This window comes from Propithecus coquereli, unplaced genomic scaffold, assembly GCF_000956105.1.
Source record: "Propithecus coquereli isolate 6110/MARCELLA unplaced genomic scaffold, Pcoq_1.0 Scaffold706, whole genome shotgun sequence".
Classification (NCBI taxonomy): domain Eukaryota; kingdom Metazoa; phylum Chordata; class Mammalia; order Primates; family Indriidae; genus Propithecus; species Propithecus coquereli.
This window is the reverse complement of record NW_012153130.1, coordinates 245,045-269,488: the sequence shown is the minus strand read 5'-3', so window position 1 is coordinate 269,488 and position 24,444 is coordinate 245,045. Positions and strand designations below refer to the sequence as shown.

Genomic DNA, 24,444 nt, shown 5'->3' with positions numbered 1-24,444 from the left:
GGGGAGAGTGGACAGAGCAGGGGCTGGGAGGCCCCTGGCCGGCAAGAGCACCTGGCTCTGCGTGATCTGGGTGGGTCCCTCGCTGCTCTGGGCCTCAGTCTCCCCCTCTGCAAAATGGGAAAAACAGGAACCACTGAGTAGGGCTATTGGGGCCTGGAGAGAGGAGAGCCCTCAGCGCCCAGCATGACGCCACTTCTCTCCCTGGACTGCCCCAGGTCCTAGGAATGGGGGCAGCGGTGGCACACGGGACTGCCCAGGGAAGCGCGGGTGCAGGCCACACCCTGGACAGGCAAGAGCACATGCTGAGCACCCGGGAGCCTGAGGCATCCCACCTGACTCTGCCCTGCGACCCGCATCCCCTAGGGCCACTTGTTTCCTCTTTCTGGACTCGCTTTTCTCCTAAGAGGCAGTTGAACCAGTTAGTCCCTAAAGCCCCTTAGCAGGGAAGGGGAGCCTCCCCAAACACCCAACGTGCCGCAAGCAGCCTGGACCCCGGGCTCTGCCCCCAACCCTGTCACCCCGGGCTCCCTCCCGTCCAGGACCCCACCTCCTGCCGGTGGCCGAAGGGAACCTGAGCCCTCTCCCCGTCACGGCCTGCCTGCTGGGGACTCAGACGACCACAGAGTGGGGGGCGACGGGCCGGCTGAGGACCCAGGCAGCAGTGAGCAGGAGGGCGCCGCTGAGCGCCTCCGAGGCGCAGGAGCCCCAGGCCAGGGCCACGGACTAGCCGAAGCTGATGCGGACGCTCTGCACGTGCTGTGGCCCGTACTGGCGGGCCGTCTCCGCGAAGGCCAGGTGCGAGTAGCTGATGTAGACGCTGATCCCCGCCAGGGTCAGGGCACCTGGGGGAGAGGTGCACATGGCTACTCCATGTGTCTGCTGCCGCAGGACCCGGCCCAGGTGGCCTGCAGACACGGCCCTGCTGCACTGTCCCTTCTCCTGGTCAGCCATGACTGCCCCTTGCCTGCCCCCGCCACCCCCAGGCACCACTTGATCCCTGGGGGCCGGGTGGGGACAGACGCTAAAGGTGGTTGACTCTGAGGTTTGGGGGGAGGGAGCTTCAGAGGCTCCAATTCAGTCCCCAAACCCCAGAGACCTCACCCCACAAACCCCCTGCAGACAGCACCACCTGCACGCCAACGCATGGTCCCCACTACAGAATGCCCCGCACACTGTACCCCCCACAGTTCCTAACTCGAGTGCACACACATGTGCACACGCACACACACACACACACACACACACATGCGCGCACACACACAAATAGCCAGTAACCTCTGCTGGCAGCTGGGGCGGCTGGTGCTCTGCCCAGAGCTCCTCACCTGCCCTCACCTCTGGCCCTCTCTCCCGCACACCTTCGCCCTCCCCTGCCCTCCTTCCAGAGCCCCCCCCACCCCAGGTCTGAGTTTTGGGCCCTTCTCCCGGCTCCTACAGCCCTGCCTTGGCAGGGGACGACGCCTGTCTGGGCCCTCCTCCCTCCGACTCTCCATGCGGTCAGAGCCGTCTTCAGGGAGGGAAGACTGGCTTTGCATAGTGTGACGGGTGCCAGGTGACCCTGTGTCTGGCAGTTCAGGGTCCAGCAAAGAGCTGGACGACGGCCTCAGCCCATGGCCTCCAGGGCCTTTCCTGTCTGCGTGCTCAGGAGGACCAGGCCAGGGCACACCCCTTGTCCCCCAGCTACAGGCTGACAGCAAAGCCTGTCCTTGGTGCCACCTGTAGGAAATGATGGCTAGGGGCAGGTAGCCTGATCCCCCAACAGGCACCTCCTGGGTGCACAGTGTCCCCTCTGGGCACTGCCCAGTCAAGGACAGGTGACTGATCCAGCTGACATTCAAAGGCAGGTCTAGATGTCACTGGTGACCAGAGAAGGGGCACAGCCCTGGGGTCCCCTATTGCCTGACTCTCACCGTGGTCCTCTGCGCCTGGAGGACCACAGACAGGAGCAAGGGAGGGAGGCAGCGGGAGGCAGGACACACACAGCTGTAGGCTGGGCTGGGCAGGGCAGAGTGGAAGCCCAGTTGAATGAAAGGGGCCCTGGGAGAGGCCGTGGGGGGCAGTCATCCCCCAGTGGGGGGCCCAGGTGGCAGGGGGCGTCTGTCTTAGCCTGCAGCACTAGCCTCAGCTGCAGCCTGAGCTCCTGCCCCACCAGCTGAGCCCCCTCCAAACCCCAGCTGCCTCCATCTGGCCTGGCCGAGGACACGACCCTCTACGCAAGCAGGGACAAAGGGCCAGCTCCCACTCTGGGACCCCCACCTGAGCCCCCACCCGACTCTCCCTGGAGATGGAGCCCAGGCTCAGCTCCTGACAGACCTCAGAGCCCCCAAAGGACATCTCCCTGGGCTGGTGCCTGCAGCCCCGAGCAAGGCAGTCGCAGTGGGATTCGATACTCCAGGCCCTGTCCGTCCACCATGTCCCCACATGGTCCTGTCTCAGGGAGGAGCACCCCAATCCACCCTGGACCCCTCCATCTCCCTCCCCATCTTCCATGCTAATGGGGGGAGCACCACTTGAGCTGGCCTTAGGCAGATGCCCTTGGGGTGACGTCCCTGCCTCAGAGCTCTCTGTGCTTCTGCCTGCTGGGCCTGCCTTGGCCCTACCCGGACCACCTAGGGTGGCCTGAGAGTGGTGTACAGCTGACCCAGTCCCACGGGGACCACCGTGTGAGGGAAGCAGTGTCGGGACCCTGAGCAAGGGGAGCTGGTGGACTGTCCCTCCAACAGGCCAGCCTTGGACCCCCCTCCAGCCCTCGAAGCGGGTACCCTCTGCCTGGGGAGCCACAGTGGGACACCCCCGACTGCCACCTGCAGATCCCCGTCCCCTTGCCGGTGGCTTCACGGCCATGAGGTCTCCTAGTTATGAAACCAACCTAATTACTCCTGTGGCTGGCTTCCAGGGGTTCTCTTAATTGGATTTTGAACACTCACAGTCTCCAGGCTCAGGGTCACAGCTGACAATTTGGTTCCCCTGATTTCATTGTCTAGAGGAGACCTTGACTTCAATGCTGGTCTCATGTGGCCTGCGACCAAAACCAAGGCCACGGGTTTCCCTGCTGTAGGCTCCCAGTCAGCCCCCCACCTGGCCTCCCACAGTCCAGGGAAGCAGGCCCGCCTGGAGGACGCCCCAGCCCCAGTGGTCTGGTCCCTGTGGTCACGGCTTGAGAGTGGAGCTGGCCTGAGACCCCACCCGGCTCAGGCCTGGCCTTGGACAGTAGGAGCCACCAGCCTCGGCAGTCAGGAGACAGCGGCTGGGCAGACGGCACCAAAAGGCAGTGAGGGGACCCCCAGCCTCGGCCAATCCTCGGACCCCTCCAAGCCTGCAATCTCTCACACATAAGGGGGACCGAGGAGCCCCTGGGGCACACTGGCCCAGTGCCAGCAGGCGGTCAGTGCTGGGTCCGGGTCAGCTGGTGGACCCTCACTAGTAACACTGGCGCCTGGCCTGGGGTCAATGCCAAGGACTCTGATGCCCCCTCTCACCCTGCCCGCCCTGCTCCTCCCAGGACAGTCTGGGAATGAGAAGGGAGCGGTGGGGACTGCCCCATGCCCCCCGGCATGATCTGACCCAACACAGCAGGTCCTGGGGTCCCCGTGCAGCTCCTGATGCCCCCACACCCTGAAACCAATCCTGTCCCTGGCTCTGACCCCACAATTAGAAGCCCCTGTCAGGCTCCAGGGCCACCGAGGTACTGCCTGCTGTGGCTCTATCCCCAGGTGGACCCAGGTTCCACACCAGCCCAGAGGGGAGTGGGCGACGGGGCAGAGGAGAGGCAGCACCCGCCACCAGGACCTACCCAACTCCCATCCTCCTAGCTGACCCCCCAGGGGCTCCGGGACTCACCCCCCAGCAGGAAGTAGCAGCCTGTGAAAAGCAGCAGCGGGGTGCTCCGGGCCAGGGAGCTGGGCAGGCCGCAGACCCAGCCGCACACGAGGAGGACCAGGCTCAGGGGCAGGACCACCAGGACAGTGCGGTGCAGCGCTGTGGGAGAGGGGACTCAGGCCAGGCCCACCGGCCCCTGCCCCACAGGACAGTGGAGGCGAGCTCAGCGCCAGTCTGCCCAGGGGACAGCAGATGTGCTGCTCCACCCTGTTCCCATGCACAGGAACCGCTGGCCCCTCCCAGTGGCCACCTCTCCTCCGGCACAGGCTTCCCGGGGAGGCTTCCCAGGCACTTGCCCCACCCCCACCGAGGCCTCTCTGGGGCAGCAGACCCACACGTGTCCCCTAGCCCACGAGGGGGGAGACGCCAGCCAGGCAGACCAGCAGCCCATTTGGAAAGACAAAGGAGAGTCCCCAAGTGGGGCCCACAAGACACAGCCCGCTCAGGGCTGCCTCACTTCCCCCAGCGACAGAGCGGGGAGCCATTGCCACTGTAAGGGAAACTGAGGGACAGGGAGGGCGGGACAGGCTGGCAGTCAGGTGCCTGGGTGCCCACAGCAGAGCACCCAGGCAGAAATGTCCTCTGGGAAGTGCCTGGGCCAGCCGGAAGCGGTTCTGCGGGTCTGGGATGGGGACGTGGGGACGGGCCGGCCCCAGACTCACCGACGAGATGCTGCACCGAGCTGGAGACGTCCAGGCTCTCACTGGCGAAGGGGTCGACCAGCGGGATGCAGCTGTTCTGCCCTGGAAAGCAGGGATGCAGAGCCCGGGCCAGACACGCGGGGACCCACCAGAGCTGAGGGGCAGACCGGCACCAGGCGCCAGCCTCTCCCCGGGGACGCGGAGTCGGGGCTCCGAGTGGGATGGGAGGCCCGAGGACTTTCATCTTCTTTATTTCCGCACCCAAGCCTAGCCCGCATGGAGGCTCGTTTAGGGTCTCAAACACTCCGTGGAGACCCTCGGGAATCCCTCGGGCAGGGCTCCCCATAATGTGTTCACGTGTGGAAATCAGACTTGGCTTGAAAGGAAAAAGATGTGCAAAATGGGCTCGCGGGAAGCCTCACGCTCCGGAATCTTCATGGCTCATGTCATGTGGGCATGCGTGCTCTCTGTCACACACGTGCGCAGTCACCTGCACATGCACACACGTGTGCGTCAGCAGGCACAGTCTGTCAGATGAACGGCTCAGTCCCTGGCCCCCAGCTGCCTCCGCCACACACACACGCGCACGCTCACTCACTCGACCGCTCATGGTCACACGTACACTGACACGCACTCACACTCCCACGCTCATATTCACACGCACACAGTCACGCGCGCGCGCACACACACATTCGTAGCTATATGCACACACGCACACACTCTCCTGCATCCTTCCCACCCCAGCGCCTGCCCTGTGCCTGGGAAACCCCCAGGCTGCCCCCACTTGGTGAGGAGGGAGCTGTGAGGGGCAGCAGTGGGGGGCACGTGGCCCCTCCAGCCTGCTGGGAACCCCTCCTCCCTCCTGGGCCTGGGGTTTGAAACCCCTGCCCAGGCACTCCTCAGGCTGGGAGGCTGCCGGGTCCAACCCCGGGGCAAGGTGAGCAAGAACCAGCTCCTGGTCACTTGGAGGAAACCCTGCAGCTGCCCCAGAGGACGCCCAGCTACACACACGGGGCCTCCCTCCCCCACGTGCACTGCCACAGCCCCCTTCTCCAGGAAGGGTGCACCAGGGTCTCCGCGGCTGCCCCTGCAGAGGGGCAGCAAGAGCAGCCACTGCACCTGCACCCACCTGCACCCAGGAGCCCAGCCTTGCCCTCCCTCCTGCAATGACCCAGTCTCCCAGGGAGGCAGCGGCGTGGGCTCCTGGGGATGCACCGTTTTCTCTCCATCTCAGGGACTTGGAGGTTGAGTCCCTGAACAAGATCTCAGGTCACCCAGCAGCAAGTGGCAGAGCCCCCGCCAGCTTCAGGGGACCCGCCGCTCCAGTTTTGCTCCAGACAGGCTCCAGAAGCCAGGGGACAGCCCCAGGTCCTGGTTTCCACTCAGCAAGGTTCTCACGTCCCTGACCCTGACCCTTAGGGGACCACACAGTGCCCGCCCTGCCCCCACTTTCGGCCCCTGGCCTGCCTGGGCAGGAGCTCCTTCCTCCGCAGCCGCCCCTCAGCCCGACTGTGGCTGCGGCAGGGTGGGAGGCTCCTGGAGAGCCAGGGTGATGGGCAGGGAGCCGACAGCCCCGGGGGTCCGCGGTGCGGGGAGGAGCGGGCATCAGGCGGGCGGGAGGGGAGGGTCGCTGGAGGGAGGAGGGCGGGGCGCGGTTACCTTCGCAGATGCGCCAGAGCCCCGAGTGCGAGGACAGCTGCTCCGCGCGCCCGGGCCCGCGGCTGCGGTTGCCGGCGTCCGCCACCTCCAGGATGTACCAGTAGTCGCTGGCCACCGCGGCGGCCAGCAGCGCGAAGCTCAGCAGCGCGCCCAGGGCGGCGGCCAGGAGCAGCGCGCCCAGCCGGGCCATGGGGCCAGGCCGGCCGGGGGGGCGGGCGCGCCGAGGCTCTCCGGGCACGGCCGCTCCTCCCGCCGCCGGCCTCGCGTGGAACCCTCGGTTTGCGGGGAAGCCGCTCCCACCGCTCTGCGGTCGCCCGCTGAGCTCGTCCCTCGGGGCAGGAGCAGGAAGTCGCAGAGTCGCAGGTGGCCGTGCTGCAGCCTGGATTCAGATCCCAGTGTCCCCACAGCTGGCCGCAGGTTTTCCTGGGCGTATTTCCTTGTTTGTTTTGTTTTGTTTCTGAGACGGGGTCTCGCTCTGCTTGTCCAGGCTGGCGTGCAGTGGCGTCCTCACAGCTCACTGCAGCCGTGAAGTCCTGGGCTCAAGCCATCCTCTCGCCTTGGCCTCCCCAGTAGCTGGGACGACGAACGTCCACCACCATGCCCTGGGCATTTTTCTATTTTCTTCTTTTTTACAGCCAAGAAGATTTCTTAATCTCTGGAAACCTCTAGTTCTCCAGCAGCAGAGGGGATGCGCCTGCCTGGCCAGGCCGTGCAGAGCTGGGGAGGACGAAGGGTCTGGCCTGAGACGGGCTCAGAGGGTGCTTAGCAGGACCCGGGCCCCTGCCGTTCCTGGGAGTGTCTGAGCCCCTACTGGCAGGGACATGTGGTGCCTGCTGGCCCTGGGGCCCTGGTCTTAGCCCTGAGCACAAACCAGATGGGACCCAGGGAAGTGCAGTGGGTGGGCCAGAGCCTAGGCAGGCTGGTGAGGAGGCTGCTTCAGAAGGAAAACACCTTGCTTGAGATTAGTTCCTGATTACAAATGCACATCCAGCAAGGCCAGCCTCTGCCACACGGTCATTTCCGGAGCAAACGTGCATCAAGAACCTTCTAGAACAGGTGTGGAGGGAGGCAGAGGAGCCAAGAGGAGGCCTCCACCCAGGAGCAGGTCTGCGAGGAACCCATCATAGTGACGGTTGGGAGGGAAGGGCCAGGCAGCCCTGGTGGGTGGTCTGGGGTTAAATCTCAGATGCTCCTCTGGGTCACTGCACCGGGCTGGGCAGAGCCTGCGGATAGGGGGTCAACATCACACTGATGGTGGCCCTTCAGGGTCAACCCAGGGCTCTCATCTCAGAGGGTTTGTTTGACCGTTGTTTTCTCTGCTGGGCTCTTGTTGGTTTGAGAAGTATAGTCAGAAGGAAAAACAATCCCAGCAGTTATTGAAACAATATTTCAAACAGAATTTAAATGGAGTGGCATAGAATTGTTGGGGTATTTTGTACGCCATCCATCTTTCCACACACCTGCACCAAAGACTGTAGGGGCACGTGGGCGGCCCTGGGCTCTCCCCGCTGCATCAGTCCAGGTGCCTGACAGCCCCTGGAGCTGGGGCTCCCTGCCCACGGCCCCTGCACTGGCAGCCCTTCTCTCTCGGGAGCCCGACCTGGAAGGTGTTCCGAGGGCAGCAGCCTCTACAAAGGCAGGAGGGGTAGGGGTAGGGCAGCTTCTCCCTGGGCCTCCTTCCAGCCCCAGACTCTGGGGAAAGAACGGTGAATAACGAAAACTCTAGTCACCTAACATTTACCCCTCAATAAAGCAATATAACAAGGATCAGTATCACTTTAGTTGGGTAGAAACCTCCTGTGTGTATAACGTATGAACTGACTGTGTTTAGGGAGAAAGAACGACAGGACCCCTTCTGGCTGCATGCGCCACGTGCCTCCCCACGACCCCCGCCACTTGAGCTGAGCTGGTTTGAGAGGGTCTGTCCTTTGCACCCACATAAAGCTTAAGCAGGACAGAATTCAGCTGTCGAGGCCACAGACAGGCACTGTTCGAGGCCACTGCTACCTAGGGGGAGGTTTTAGGAACGGGCACCACAGAGCCACATGCCTCCGTGGAAGGGGCGCGTGTTTCACTCGTGCTGCAGGGCGGGTTAGCAGTCCACGCCGTCTGCTCTGAAGCCTGGGGTCAGTGTTTTAAACCGATTGGATTGTCCCCTCGCAGTCGCACTGCCTTGTCCTCGAGGGCTACTTTGATGAATTCCACTAGTTTACTTCCCTTGAGATAGACCCGAATTACACCTAGCGCCGTCTGAAAGGTACTGCTTTAGAACGACCCATTATTTTTCATTATTCACCCTGCTTTCATCAACTGCGATGAAACGCCAAGCCTGCCTCCAGGCTGGCACGGCCTCTTCAAAGCCGGCGTCAGACCACTGCCACTGAAGTCAGGGGCAAGGATGGCCTTTTGATGGAAGAAATTCCAATTACAAGTAACAAAACACAAGGCTGCATCCAGGCCTCTTTTCTTTAAAACGCACATTTAACCACCTCATGCCAGCGGTCGGAGGAGCGGGATGCCCGGCCCCAGCCACGGCCACGGGCAGATGAGCCCTGCTTCAGGCTGGTGATGCATCTCTTCACTGCCTCAGCGAGGGGCTGGGGAAGCAGCCGAAACCATCAGTTAAACTCCCGCCCCCGAGGCTCGGCTCAGCATCAGCCACACTACAACCAACCTCGCTGCTTTTGGCAAATATCCTGCAACAGAGAACGAACCTCACTGAATGACCCTACCCGACAGGTCAGTTCATTCGCTGAGGGTCTCTTATGCAGCTAATCCGTCCCGGTAGACTCGACACTGTTCTAGTCAAAACCAAACATTCCAAAGGGCTCTCAGATGGTTGTGGTCACAGGTTGGAAATGTGCCTTCCATTCTGCACAGGCAGCCCTTTGACATGTGGCCGTGACTGGGAGGCACAGCTGGGTGGTCTCATCTCCAGGCACAACTCACAGGCCTGAGGGGCTCAACTCGGCTGCCTTGGCCTCACCTGTGCAGAGAGCCTGGCAACCTTCGGTAGGGTTTTGCTAACGGGGAATCAGGTAGATGCTCCTGGGCCCACATCCCTTCCCCCCTTACAGGAATGCACGTGCATTTCTGTCCCCTCTGCCCTGCACACCTGTTCCTTCCTGGTCCACCCAGCAGCCTGCTCCGTAGGTTTGGACAGACGCAAGCTCAGTGAGAGCCTGTGCTGTTGCCACCCAAAGCAGTTAGTCGCTCTCGTCTTGGTATCCCGCAGGCCTTTGCTACCTGCTGGCCTGTCTTCCCACCATTGGGAAAACAAGAACAAGAAACTCGTGAGCTCACTTCAAGACCCAGCTCTCCTGGGCTTCAATCCTGGATGCGGCATGGTGGGGCCAGAGACAAATATCTGAGGGAACACATGGATCAATGTCACCACTTTGGACACCCAGTGGAAACCCCAGAAGCCAAGGGCCCAGTTTGGTCCCATCCAGATGAAAACGGGCACGAATACTGTAGGCCAAGCCCAGTGGAGAGAAGACCCACAGGCCAGTTGGTTCTCTGCTTTGCTAAGAGCTAGAGCCACCCAAGTCAAGAGATCCTTCATGATGGCAGGACTGGGTCAGGGCAAGCTGGGCTGCACAACTCCCCCTCTCAGCACAGACGGTGTGTCAAACACGGATGTCGTGCTGTCATCATGGTGGGCAAATTAGGGAAGGGTACACAGGACCCCACTCAAATACCATCTTTACAACTTACAACTTCCTGTGAATCTTAAAATTCAAAATAAAAGGCTAAAATGCACAGTAAGGATCTCTGGAAGCTTTGGAAAGTGGGTTTCTGTTCCATTTGACTTTCTGAAAACGGAATGGGGACACTTTAGATAGCCCTCCCTCCCCGGAACCAGGCGGTCGACCACACCTGAGGCGGGTCATCGTCAAGCAGTGAGGCCCCAGCTCTATAGCCAGACTCTCTGGGTTCAAACTGCAGGCCTGAAACTTTTAATACTAGTTCTATAATCCTGGACAGTTATTTCACCTCTTTAGTCTCCATTTCTGCGTTTTAAAATGCAGATAAAATCACATTAGGCTTTACGGGCAACTGTGTGTTCTTTTTAAGCGAGTGCAGCCGCAGGGTGCAGCTCCAGCTTGGCACGCCCTCTCTGTTTTGCACAACACCCTGCCGTCTCCACTCCCTGTGAGATGAGGAGTCTGGCCCGTCGGGCTCTAAACCGCCATTCGAACCCAACTTGGCGGCCCCGTGAATCTCCCTTCCAACTGCCAGCCCGGAGCCCCCACCGACTCAGAGAGCCTGAGAAGCTCTCAAGCTTTCACATATTTGGAAGAAAGTGGAGGCGGTTGCCCTTACACAAGGGCCTCAGGCTTTATTAACAGATGTCGATTTACCTTTCAGACGCTGGCGGTCATTGAGGTCTGGTGACAAATACGCCTTTAGAAAACACGTTTCTCTTCAGGTCGTATATGGTGATCAGAAATAAAAATAAAAAAAAAAAAAGAAAGAAAGAAAAAGAAAACAAGTTTCTAGGCCGGGCGCAGTGGCTCACACCTGAAATCCTCTGGGAGGCCGAGGCAGGAGGATCACGTGAGGTCAGCAGTTTGAGGCCAGCCTGAGCAAGAGTGAGATCCATCTCTACTAAATAAATAGAAAGAAAAATTAGCTGGACAATTGAAAAAAATAGAAAAAATTAGCCAGGCGTGGTGTTGCGCACCTCTACTCAGGAGGCTGAGGCAGGAGGATCACTTGAGCCCAGGAGTTTGAGGTTGCTGTGAGCTAGGCTGATGCCACTGCACTCTAGCCCAGGTGACAGAGCAAGATTCTGTCTCAAAAAAAAAAGAAAGAAGGAAAAAGGAAACAAGTTTCTAGAAGAGGAAACGTGTGGGAGGGTGGACTGAGAGGGGCAGCTCCAGCTCAGCCTCGTGCACGGCACAGTCTGACAGAAGCCGAAATCTGCATCATCGCCCAGCGTGCAAGGGGACTGAGGACAAAAACACTTTCTTTCAGCTTCTCTACAAAGCCAATTTGTAAGCACCAGTTATTAAAGTGAAGTATGCACTTACAGACTGGCACAAATATAAAAAGCCAGCAGCTTAGATGAGCACAGTGGCTGGAGTACATTTTTTCTCCTAACAAAAACCACTGTAATATTCTCCAAGTTTAGAGGGAAAAATACATCTCACTCTCTGAGACGTGGCAAAAATAAATAAGCCAGTGGTGCATTTCCACAGGAGTCCAGACGATACACATGGGTCTGGGGTCAAGTGGTGCCGGCCGGGAGTCTGGCTTTGCTCCCGTGTGGAAGGCATCCTCACCGCCACTGTCCGGATGGGAGGCTCAGCCTGCAGGCTAAGAGGGCCCGCCACGAAAAACCGACAATATTTTAAAAACCCAGTAGGGTCTGCAGCACTGTTTGAAATGACATGTTTTTTATTTCTCAGAAACAACTGAAACACTCTCCAGACGTTTCCAGCGGAGCTGTAACAACCTGCCCTGCGGCTTTACTCCATGGAGGGTAAAACCAAATTATCTTAACATCAGGCCTCAGGCCGGGGGAGCTGTCCCCCGGAGGCCCGTGGGGACTGGTGTGGGCCGTGCGCCTCCCACCACCCTGCTCTGTGACAGATGTGTGGCGCAGCAGCAGTGGAGGCTGGCCAGGCTGACAGACGCAGCCCGTAGCAGCCCCGCCAGTCCCCACAGCCGAGCCAAGTAATCTAAAAAGGATTCAGGCCACTGCCTTTTGCAGGGAGGGAATAGCCGGCGTGTGCCCTACGGCTCACGAGGCCTGTCTAATCGTGAGCGATTTCATAAATGAGATCTGCTAGATGTTTCCTGCTACCTCACTTCATCACCAGGTCCACCGAACACTTGCCCTTGTTTCCCCAGTGACTTAGAACGGCTTTGTGCTCGCTTCCAGCTGTAGTCTGCGCTGTTTTGTGAAATAATACTTCAAAGAAAATAGGAAAACCATGTTCAAAACATGAGGAGCTGGGGACTGTCTCAATTGCCCCCTCATCACACAAAAATCGAGTATCTAACGGAGGGGGGGGCGGGGGGGTGTGGAAAACAAAGAAAGAAAGAAAACCCGCTGAAGCAGCGCAGGTGTGTGACAGGTGAGGAACCTGCAGCTCAGATTCAACAAGCACCGCCAAGTCCACACTGGTCTGAGAGTGACAGCGAGTCAAAGACCTGAGGTCACACGAACAAAGCCATCAGCCCTGCCTTCTTCCTCACCCACGTCTCGCCTGCTGGGTCCAGGAATTAAAAAAGCAAAACCACCAAAGAAAGAGAGAGAATCAGTTACTGTAATTGGTGGCAGCAGCTGCACAGGCAGAAGCAGCCTCCGGTGCCACTTTAAGGGAAAACAAAAATATAGTCGAAATATCTAACTTCAAAGTTCTGATGTTCTCCTTTCCTAAGGCATTGCTCGGGGGTCCCAGAGAAAGGCTGGAGACGCTGGGCACAGGCCTGGGAAACGAGGAACCCCCGGACCAGGTGAGCAGGTCGCAGGCCTCACTCCATGGCAGCGAGCTGCTCAATGGCACAGCGCACTTTCTTTGCAGTTTCTTCAAATTCTTTCTTCTTGTTGCTGGTTTCCTTTGCCTAGAAATAAAGGATAAATGCACGAAACTGAAATAAGAGCTTCCAAATCACACTCTGTAAATAAGATCAAAAAGAAAGAAACAAAAGGGAACACTTATTAGCACCTAAATAAACTGGGCACTGTGCAAGGGTAGACGCCCAGCCATCTGGGCCAAATATCCGATTCAGCTCAATTGCCTGCAGTTTAAGCTACCTCCTAATCCTTTCGTACTGAAAACACGCATGGCACACTTTGTACATACCAAGCGCTGTGCCTCCTGCCTCACCATCTAAGCTGATTCATTGCTTGCAGTGTCCCCACGAGGATGCGCTCTCACACCCATTACACAGATGAGGAACCTGAGGCCCAGGGTGACGCAGCCAGCTCCAGGCTACTCTGCAGCTCTGCTCTCAGCCAACCCCTACCTTGCTTCTGAACTCCTGGAGGAAAAGTCCAGAGCCTTCCTCCTCTTGTCCAATTAAACAGAGCCTGTCAAACATCAGCTTTTTCCTCAAACAGAAATTGTTTTTGCTTCCAGTCCCTCCCTGAATCTGGCTTCCAACTATTTCATTCTGAGGGGCAAATGACAATCACATTAGCAAATCCAAATCCAGGGAACTCCTCCCCATCCTATTCTTTATTCTCCCTAACTTCTCTGCCACATTAAAAAACAAACCAAAATACCTTTCCTGGGTTAAATTTCTTTTCTTTCTTTTTTTTGAGATAGGGTCTCACTCTGTCACCCCAGCTAGAGTGCAGCAGTGACATGAAAGCTCACTGCAACCTCAAACTCCTGGGCTTAAGCGATCCTCCCGCCTCAGCCTCCCAGAGTGCTAGGATTACAGGCATGAGCCACTGCACCCGGCCCATTTCATACATTTTCTAATAAAGGGAGGGGGGTGAAGCAAAGCAGGAACTCTCACTATTGAAAAACAAAAATAAAACTCACTGACAAAACGTCTGCCACCCAAGGATACGACTGGCTGCTTCTTTCAGTGCTTCATTTTGTCCCCATGACAGGTATTTACAAACTAAAGTCTTAACAAAGTAAGTTTCTCTGCGGCTGTATTTTGCAACAGGACTGTGTCAGAACTCAGTGTCATCCCACTTGCAACAGCCATGACCCGACTCCCTTGCCCTTCTCAGTGCTCCCCGAGCTGGCTGCCACCCTGCTGCACCACACCCCCCAACCCCCACTCAGCTCAGGCACCTGCCTGTGACAGTTCCTCAGGTGCATAAGCTGCTCCGCCTCCTAGAACAGGGCTTGGCAAACTCGGCCCGACAGCCAAATCCATCCCGCCCATCAAGGCCTTTTCCTGCACAGCACACAGGCTAAGAGTGGCTTTTACGTTTTTAAATGATTATGAAAAAACAACAAAGAATAACATACAACAGAGACTATGTGGCCTACAAGGAGTCTGCTGACCCCTGACCCAGAAGGCTCTCCCTAGCCCACTTTCCAACACTGCAGTTCCCAAGACCTCAATCGAGTAACTAGTTTCCGCACAACACACTTTACTGACCACTGGTATCTTCCCCTCTTCCTGACAAAACACGATTTTAGTCCTCGGCATTTAGAAGCTATGATATTAAACAGAGTTATTTTATACTGATCTTTAAAAGGGAACACAATTTTCAAGCTGAAAAGGGACCTCAGGAAGCATGGGGTGGGAAGGGGGGGTCCTATCCTCTATGTAGCAAGGAAAGTGCGACCAAGACTGGCTTAAACTTGCAAAGTCTGTAAGTCGCTGGACTAGAACTAGGGTGTCCCTGACTCCACACCCAGTGCATTGCTACAAGGACATTACCCACTGCCCGTGTCTATTCTCTACAGAGCTGTCAGATTTAGCAAATAAGAATACAAAACGCCACGGGGCCTGGTGGCTCATGCCTGTGATCCCAGCACTCTGGGAGGCCAAGATAGGGGGATCACTTGAGCCCAAGACTTTGAGACCAGACTGGGCAACATAGTGAGACCCCATCTCTACTAAAAACAAAAAATGAGCCAGATGTGGTGGCACGTGCCTGTAGTCCCAGCTACTCGGGAGGATGGGGAGGGAAGATCACTTGAGCCCAGGAGCTTGAGGTTACAGTAACTGTGCCACTGCACTCCAGCCTGGGGGACAGAGCAAGATCCTGTCTCTAAAAAAAGATATAAACAACTAACTTTTTAGTAAATACGTACACAAAACGTGAGGATATACTTAATACTAAGAAATTATTCCTTGATTAACTGAAATCCCAATTTAACTGGGAGCCCTGGTTTTCTCTAGCACGCCTCATTCTCCACAGCCTGGCTGTGTGGGAGCCACCTCTTTGTGGACTCATCCTTCTCCTTCTGCTCTAGCGATAACCCAGTACCCCTGGGCAAGAGCCAAGGTCCACCTGCAGGAACCCTTCAGTTTCAGCTGCACGGCTGCCTCTTTCTCCGCCTCCCATGCACTCCACTGTGCTTCCCCAAATCCTGTGCTCACACCACTAACACATGAACGTACAACCACGTGACTTCCCATACAGATGGTCACTGAGGCATGAAGGCAATCCTCACACCACTGTGTCCCCACCAACCGAGGACCCTCACACTAAACACATCTTTCCTAAGGGAAGGTGTTCTTCTGACCGCAAAACCCCAAGATTACACTCCAGGGGCTTTAAAAATCACTCACTCACACACACACACACACACACACACATATACATTCTTGGGGCTTTAAAAATGCTTCCTAGGGAAAACACAGAGTCCTTCTGGTGTTTTTGAGGGACTGGGTAGTTTAGCACTAAAGATGTCCAACAGGGTTTGCTTTCAGTTCTTACTCCCAGTAATACATACGATCTTGTTCTTGGCTCTTTCTCTGTCCAGTTTCAAAAATTCACTGAGGGTTAATTCTTCAAACTGCTTCTTGACAGAAAGGAAAGCACAACCAGACGAATGCTTTTTATGTTCCTCTCTAGGAAAATCAAGACATGAGCACGTCAAGAGAGGAAATCAGGTAAAAGGGGAAAAAGCAGCCCTGGCCTCCCACTGCCCACCCCCCTCGTGAGCACAGCCTGCCTGTTCTGCTCCAAGAGTGAAGTGCTAAGTCTGAGCTTGACGGAATCAGTGCTGTGCCCCAAGCACAGGCCCACGTGGCTTGTCTCAGCTGCTTAGACCGTTCTCTCTCTGTGGGCATCTCCCCCACATCCTGTGGTTGATGTATTTTATCCGGACTCCTTTAGCAAGAGTGGGAAAAGTGTTATATGGTATAAGTCAAATCCCTCTAACAGTCCTCAAGGAACTGTTCGAAGTGATTTCATTTCCCTGGAATTTTACATAATCCACTGGTTCAGAACAAGGACATCATTGGCCAGACTTCCCAGGGACCCCTCTACCTCATACCATCATTCTCTGCCATGGGAATCTCCCTGAACAGTTGACTGTCGCCCTAACCAGAACAGTAGTATTTAACGGAATGAAAACAGCCACACAAAGTCCACAAGGATGGCCAATAGTAACTATAATCTGAAAATATTACAACACTTAGAAATTCACCCAGTGATCACTGGTATAATCACCATGCCATTCCAATCAACACTTGATCATAACAGCAGAAAATATCAAGAAAAAAATAGCAACTCTTTTCTGACCAAGAAGAGAAACAATTTCTCTAGGAGAAAAAATTAAAGTTGTGGAAACAATTGATTCTAACAGGAAAACAAGGTAAGAAAGAACACGGCATTACACTATGGAGAGACAAATAAATCAGAATGCATACGCAGAATTTTTTTCTAAGTAACTGTCTTGAAGAAAAAAGTCCATTAACACTGAAAGTGCGCACTTTAAAAGGCTGATTTTTGTGCTGTGTGAATTACATCTCAATAAAGTTTGTTTTTCAAAAAATCTCAAACAGGAAAAGCACTTGGAAATTCCCGAGAGTTCAGGACAACAGGATCTGCTAAAGTATTTCTGTCGAACCTGAAAGGCAGCAAGCACCTGCACGAATGAGCCTTTCTTCAACCTCCACCCCAGGGCCTCTGGCCGGATCCGATGAGGGGGTGCGCATCACCAAGGCACACAGAGAGGTCTCCGTTCACAACGGCGGTTAAGAAACAACATGGGCCTGGGATGCCTTCGCTCCTGCACTAAGCGTCTCCAGTGCAAATCGTTTTCGCGAGCCCAGTTCCGAAAAGCTTCCAGATGGGGGCAGGGAAGCCCATCGAGGCTGGCTTCAAGGGACTTACATGGGGTCGTCATCTGGCTCCCAGCCCTCCAGCTCCTTGAAGCAGAAGAAACACTGCGCCAAGTCGGGCTCGTTCTCAGTGGGACAGTGGATGAAGCCGGCCTCGGCCATCTGCAAGGGACGGCACAGTCGTGAGCGGACGCGGCGGCCCAGACCCCCGGGGCCCAGCCACAGGGGGGCCGGCAGCCCCCGGGAAGGCCGGGGCCGGAAGGCCTCGCCGGGGGCGGGCCGGGGCGGGCCTGGAGGACCCCGAGGAGTCGGGCAATCTCACCCGCTCTGGGGTGCAGGCGCAGCCCTCCAAGAAGGGCCAGTTCTTGAACGTTGAAACGCGGTGGTCCTTGAGAAAGAGCTGCCAGGCCGGGGGCAACGCCGGGGCGCCCATGCCGCCGCCGCCGACGCCGAGCGGCCCAGCGATTCAAACCCGGCGGTTAATGGCGTGCCGCGGGGCACGTCGGGAACGCCCTGCCCCTAGAGCGAGCCGCTCCCGCGGCCTTCTGGGAAAGCGCGGCCGGGCGCGGGGCGTGCCGGGAGTTGCAGTCCGCCCGCCGCGCGGCTCGTCCCCAGCTCCCTGGAGACCCCTCACCCCCGCCCTTTCCACGCTTAGCGCCCCGGGGCTGCTCTCCAAGAGGGGTGCGGGGAGGGCGGTTGACGTGCCGAGGTCTCCGCAGTGGAGTCCGGGGATGGCCCTGTCCGGCGCATAAGTGTACCCCCATTCGGCCTGCGAACTCGCTTTGGTTTTGGGGGTTCCCCACTCCTGGAACAGCCTTGTGCTCCCCTTGCTCGGCATCCATGTGGAGGCCGCGCTTCCGCTAGGAAAGACGTCAGAGAGATTAAATAAATCCACAGCTAACCTTCACCCTCAAATGAGCCACTAACTTGCTTATCAAGACTTTTCACTGAAGCTTCTTGGAAGTCCAGAAGTTGACCCTTGGAGGTTTGTTCGTGCCTTTCCACCGGAGTTAGCTGTTCCTAAAGGTCAATAGCTGGGCTCTCGCTGTGCGGCAGAAGCAGCACAGTGCCCAGATACGAACAAACTCAGTGATTCCATTAGAACCCCTTCAGCGGGCAAAGGACCCCTAAAGAGGGGTCCAATTTTGTGCCACTACAAATAACACTGCAATAAATATCTTAGTGTGAATAGTCTTGTGTCCTGGCGTTTTTGCTCCTGTAGGCTAGTTTTTCAAATGTGGATTGCTAAATTGACTGTGCGTTTAAAATGTTAATGCTGGCTGGATGCAGTGGCTCAAGCCTGTAGTTCCACCACTTTGGGAGGAGGAGGTGCGAGGATTGCTTTAGCCAGGAGTTAAGACCAGCCTGGGCAGCATGGCGAGACCCCATATCTACAAAAAATTTAAAAATTATCCCGGTGTGGTGGCAGAAGTCTGTGGTCCCAGCTACCCAGGAGGCTGAGGCAAAAGGATCACTTTAGCCTAAAAGTTGGAGACTGCAGTGAGCTATGATCTGGCCACTGCACTCTGGCCTGGGCAACAGAGCGGAGACCCTGTCTCTATAAAAAATAACGAAATGTTAATGCCCAGTGCCACATTATTTTCCAGAAAGCTGCAGCAATATTCATTTCCACCTGCCAAGCCTGATCCCTTGCCAGCGCTAGATATTGTCTCCCTTCAATTTTTGCCAACATGTATCTTTGGTCCACTTACCTATTGAGATGTTTCTCTTTTTCTTACCAATTTTTAGGAGTTCTTTGTAAATTTATATTAAGGATATTAGCCCTTTATCTGCTATGAGTATTGCAACTGGCCATTTTATAGATGAGAAAACTGAGGTCTGTGCAGCGTAAGTGATGTCTTTAGAGATCACACGGGCATCAGAGCAGGACCTAAAACCCAGATTGTCTGCCTCCCACCAGGGTCTTCAGAACTCCAGCTAACTTAGATAACAAAAGCCAGTATTTCCTGAGCCCTTAATACCTATTAATTCAGGAAGTAAGTACAAATTGATGGCCTAATATGCTCCAGGACTGTTCCAAGTGCAGATGGCACAGTGGGAAATAAATCAACAAGGTCCCTGCGTGACACCACAATCACCATGTGAGCACATCACACGCAGGACATCGCTTACGCAAAAAGCCAGAGTCCTAAGTATTGCACGTGGACCACAGGCACTGACAATAATCTGACTGGGTTCTGTTTGTTTGTTCTGAGACAGGGGTCTTGCTATGTTTGCCAGGCTGCTCTCCAACTCCTGGCCTCACACGATCGTCCAGGCTCAGTCTCCTGAGTTGCTGGGGTTACAGGTGAGCACCACGACGACTGGCTTCCGATTGGAATTTTACTTCCACATCTTCCACCATGGCCAGTTACTTGGTGTCTCTGAGCCTCAGTTTCCTGAAATGTACATTGGGACTTGAGTCTCTGAGAACCATGAAACAACCCTTTCTTTCCTCTCCTTTCTCTACCAGCAGGAACATCACACAGACCAAAGACAGCACAGTAAGTCCTTTGGGAGGGAAACAGTGAAAAAAATTTTTAAGAGGCCTATCTGTATTTTTTTTTCTTTTTTTGAGACAGAATCTAGCTCTATAGCCCAGGCTAGAGTGCAGTGGCATCATCATAGCTCACAGCAACCTCAAACTCCTGGGCTCAAGTGATCCTCCTGCCTCAGCCTCCCCAGTAGCTGGGACTACAGGCGTGCGCCACCATGCCTGGCTTAAATTTGCCATTTTAAACATTGTTAAGTGTACAGTTCGATCACATTAAATTTCTTTCACACTGTTGTGCAGCCATCACCGCCATCCCTCTCCAGAACTTGTTCATCTTCCCCAACTGAAACCGCCTGTTAAACACTCCCCACTTTCTGTATGATTTTGTAACAAATATTTAATTCATAGATCAGCTTTTGGCTATATCAAATTTTACCAATTATACCTTCTGCCATTTTGAGCCTTCTACATTATTTCTACCCACTTCTAATTGTCTGGGGGCCAAATTTTTAACATATAAATTTAGTAGCTAAAAAAACCTTGAGGTTTATATCCGCTTTGGTAAAGACATTTACCATGTGCAGTTTTAGCTCGTATCAAATTAATTTTGTTTTGTTAATTTCTACCAGTAACAATCATTATGCGCTGGACAAGAGGCTGGTAGCTTACGGGAGGCTGAGGCAGGAGGGTCGCTTGAGCCCAGGAGTCCCAGCCTGCAGTGAGCTATGATTGCACCACTACATTCCAGCCCCTGCGACAGAGCCAACAGCGTGAGACCCCGTCTCTAAAAAAAAAAAAAAAAAAAAACTGGTAGCTTGGGTTTATTTATCAGCTTAATTCACAAGAAAATTGTGAGTAATTTTGTTAAACAGAATTGGGAAAGAAAATGAGGGAGAGAAAAACACAAAGATTGACAAAGAGAGACCCCAACAGGGGTGGGAAGACAGCGTGAGGTCCTATCTGTTCTGTTGGTTGCTGAGTTCTCAGGGTCAAAGTTCTCCCTAGTCAACCTGAAAAAGGTCAAGACCACTCTTGAGAGCTCTTGTTTTCCCAAAATACAGGCTAAGGGCTGGGCGCTGCGGCTCACGCCTGTAATCTCAGTACTTTGGGATTTGGAGAACAGCCTGGGCAACGTAGCAAGACCACATCTCTACAAAAAAATTTTTTTATTAATAATTAGCCAGATGAGATGTCGTGTGATTATAGTCCCAGCTGATTGGGAGGCTGAGGCAGGAGGATCCCCTGAGCCCAGGAGTTGGAGGCTGCGGTGAGCTGTGATTGCACCACTGCACTCCAGCCTGGGCGACAGGGTGAGGGCCTGTCTCTAAAAAAAATTAAAAATTAAAAATTGAAAAAGAAAAACCTCTGGGTAAGCTAACAGCAAACAAAACAAAATTTGTTTTTCTACGCGTAAAAGGGACGCGGATCACTTCTCAGATTCACTGGTAACTGAACTTCATTTCTGCGAATTGCTGGTTCATGCGTGTCCTTTGCCCACTTTTCTGTTGGATTAGGGACATTTTTCCAATTGCTTGTTAAGGGTTTTTATACAGAGGGACTTACCTTCACTTGTTACGCCCCCACCCCGACCCCATTTGTTATTTGCCCTTTGACTTTGTGGTTTTTTTTTTTTTAAGTACATTCCAGAGAAGGGCCGGGTCACCCCCCACGAGTGGAGGAGACTGTGGTATGGTTTTTCCCTGCAAAAGGTTAAAAATTTTGTGCAGTCATATTATCAGTTTCTCTGTCTGAGCTATGGTTTCTGTTTTCTGGCTGGTTTGTTGTGCCTTGTTTCTGCCCTGCCTTGGACGGGCTTTTCCACTCCGACATGCTTTAGAAAAGAGGTTCCTTGATGCTTTCCTCTGGGTTTCTCCTGGTTTTGTTTTTTTCTTCTTCTCTTTTATAAACAGAGCCGTAGCTTATAAATCCTGGTTTTGGTTTTTGCGTTTGACATCTCCGCCCCTCTGGGAAGAACGTCAGTGGAAGGTGTGTGACATTTCCCAAGGTCTGGACAGTTTGTTCTCTAACCATCTATGTGACAGGTAGAGCACGCGTGCTTTCCCGTGCGTGCTGGGCCTGTTCCCCGGTCCGGTCCGTCATCGATCTGTTTGCTCCTGCTCCAGCCACTAGTTTCATGTTGGGATGAATGGAAACCCCAGCCACGGGCAGAGGTCTGGACGGTGCGAGGAGTCAGGGAGTGAAATCAGGTGCTGGGAGCAAGTCCTCCGGCAGTTCCTGGGCGCTGGGCCACCAAAGAGGGCAAGAAGGGGCCTGCCCAAGCCAGACAGGCACGGTTTATAGCGCTCCACCTCCGCGGGAAGGAAAACTCCACGTGGGCGCAAAGGGCTAATGGAAGGGAAGGAGCACAATCGCTGACTGCAGAGACGTGGGTTTCCGGGAAGGCCACCCTCTGGGGCCAGGGTCCAGGTACTGGGTCACGCCGTCATGAGCCAGGGCAAGAGCGGGCCAGGGTGGGCCGACCCACAGCGCAGACTCCCCCTTTCCCTCCTCCAAGCAGGAGGCTCCAGCAATGGTAAACCCTGCAGCCTACTAAACAGAAAACCTGTTGTTTAAAACAAAAAAAATCAGTGGTGTCCTCTGTGTTGGAACAGGGTGTTCTCAGGGTCACTTCCCAAGTGAGAAGTGGAGGGGACGGTCCGCACATCCTCTCACTTCCCTGGCCGGAAATACGCGGCGCCCCACGAACCCTCTAGGCCCATGGCCCACGGACCTCTATTCTTTTAATGTGGTAAATTTTTTGTAACTTTTTATTTTGATGTCACTTTAAGGAAAAGTTGCAAGAACAGTACAAGGAATGCTCACATACCCTTCACCCAGATTTTCTGTTTTTATGTTTTTGCCATTTGCTCTATCACTGTCTCTCAGCTTTCTCTCTCTACCCACACACACTCAGGTATGTCTATAGCATATAATGCAGACTTACATATATGTATCTGGGTTCTTTACCTGAAGCATTTATCAGCAAGTTGAAGGCCTTGTGACACTCTACCCCTAAATACTTCATTCTCGCACATAACCACAGGACAACCATCAAAATCAGAAATGTTGACACACTTACCAAATCCAGTATATTTAATATAACTCTATATTAAATAAAAGTCCAATGAAATTAAACAGTTGGCCAGGTGCGGTGGCTCACGCCTGTAATCCCAGCACTTTGGGAGGCCAAGGCAGGAGGATCTCTTGAGGCCAGGAGTTCAAGACCAGCCTGAGCAACATAGTAAGGCCCTGTCTCTACAAAAGGGAATATTAAGGCCGGGCACAGTGGCTCACGCCTATAATCCTCACACTCCAGTAGGTGGAGGCGGGAGGGTCGCTTAAACCAGGAATTCAAGACCAGGCTGAGCAAGAGCGAGACCCCATCTCTACAAAAAATAGAAAAATTAGTTGGGTGTGGTGGCGCATGCCTGTAGTCCCAGCTGCCCGGGAGGCTAAGGCAGGAGGATCCCCTGAACCCAGGAATTCAAGGCTGCAGTGAGCTGCGATACCACCACTAGAGCTTGGGTGACAGGGTGAGACCCGATCTCAAAAAAGAAAAAAAGAAATATAAATACGTTAATTAAAGTTTTGAAGCAATGGGCCTTGCTAAAAAAAAATTTAACAATCAAAAAATAAACTTAATGTAAAAATGTTTATTAAATAAAAGGAAGAAAATTTAAATTGCCCACCATGTCATCCTGGAGGTTAACACGTGTGTACCCTTCCGGTCGTTACTTCTGTACCTACATACGTGGAAACATGGCTGCCATATACCTGTACCCATGTCTGGATGTCTATTCATGTCTTTTGCCTACCTGAGTGTTAACCTTGAGGCACAGCCTAAGGGAGCAATGCTCAGCCCAGGTGTGGTGAGGACTGAGTTTCCTGCAGCCTAAGTGTCTCACCAGGCAAGTTGTTACAAACATTAAGTGACGTCCTACAGTTTGTGAGTCATTTCCTTTAACACACTGACTGCCACACTAGAAAAAATATTTTTTCCCTGGGGCCACGGTGTTTTATTAAAACAAAGCTATCCTTTCTAATTTGTTATTTTTTATTGTTTTCTGTGCAAGAGTTATACGAAACCAAATCCACATTTTTAGAATTAAATTGTCAATATAAATTGTGATAATAAGAACATCAAGAAGTAAGATTTTCACCAACCAACTGCAGGGTTTTGCTTCATGCCGCCCTGGGCTCAAAACTAGCCTGAGTTAAATACACCTCACATGGCAGTCAGTGGGTTAAAAATCTAGAGTGAGGGTGTGGGGTCTGTATACCCTATATATACCATGTTTGTTCCTACAGAAGGTATATGGCAGTCCTCCCTTATCTGTGGGGATATGTTCCAAGACCCCCACTTGCAACATATGCCTGAAACCAAAGATAGTATCGATCCCTATATCGTGTGGTATATAATCGTATAATCAATAACGCCACAAGGGACATTCTTTATTTTTCTTTTTAGAGACAGTCTGGCTCTGTCACCCAGGCTGGAGTGCAGTGGAGTCATCACAGCTCACTGCAACCTCAAACTCCTGTGCCCAAGCGATCCTCCTGCTTTAGCTTCCCGAGCAGCTGGGACTGCAGGTGTGTGCCATCACACTTGGCTGATTTTTCTATTTTTAGTAGTAGAGACAGGGTCTTGCTCTTGCTGAGGCTGGTTTCTAACTCCTGGCCTTGAGGGATCCTCCCGCCTTGGCCTCCCAGAGTGCTGAGATTATAGGTGCTGCGATTATAGGTGTGAGCCACCATGCACGGCCCACAGGGAAAATTCTTGAATTGCTAGATATTCAGAGCGGGAGAAAGAGGAGGTGGGCTGGGGTGGGGTGTGGGAGTCACACACCTGGCTCCTTGGGGATTGCACACAGACCTGGGGTGGGCAGAGAAAGCTTGTCCTATCTGTGGATGGCGCTGTCCTCACTGTTAAGGTGTTAGCCCGAAAGCTAAGATCCCAGGGTATTTAGGGACAGACCCAAATGTCAAGTAGGACCCAGGACAGAGCAGACAGAAGACAGAAGCAAAACAAAGACCAGTTTGCGGACACCCTTA

At 54.2% G+C, this 24,444-nt stretch overlaps 2 protein-coding genes across 2 annotated transcripts; both read right to left on the bottom strand.

Annotated features, from left to right (window-relative positions):
• Positions 1-218: 218 nt before the first annotated feature.
• TMEM235 (transmembrane protein 235) lies at positions 219-6,366 on the bottom strand. The gene is given in 6 exon segments (XM_012661316.1): positions 219-281; positions 548-640; positions 643-842; positions 3,838-3,975; positions 4,539-4,619; positions 6,177-6,366. Coding segments are annotated over 6 exon segments (765 nt in total).
• Positions 6,367-12,436: 6,070 nt separating this feature from the next.
• BIRC5 (baculoviral IAP repeat containing 5) lies at positions 12,437-17,446 on the bottom strand. Its single transcript, XM_012661347.1, has 4 exons — positions 17,221-17,446; positions 16,951-17,060; positions 15,563-15,680; positions 12,437-12,752 (listed from the first exon to the last, which is right to left on the bottom strand). The coding sequence occupies exons 1-4, from the start codon at positions 17,329-17,331 to the stop codon at positions 12,663-12,665; spliced, it is 429 nt and encodes a 142-aa protein (XP_012516801.1). The 5' UTR covers positions 17,332-17,446; the 3' UTR covers positions 12,437-12,662.
• Between the last annotated feature and the right edge of the window lie 6,998 nt (positions 17,447-24,444).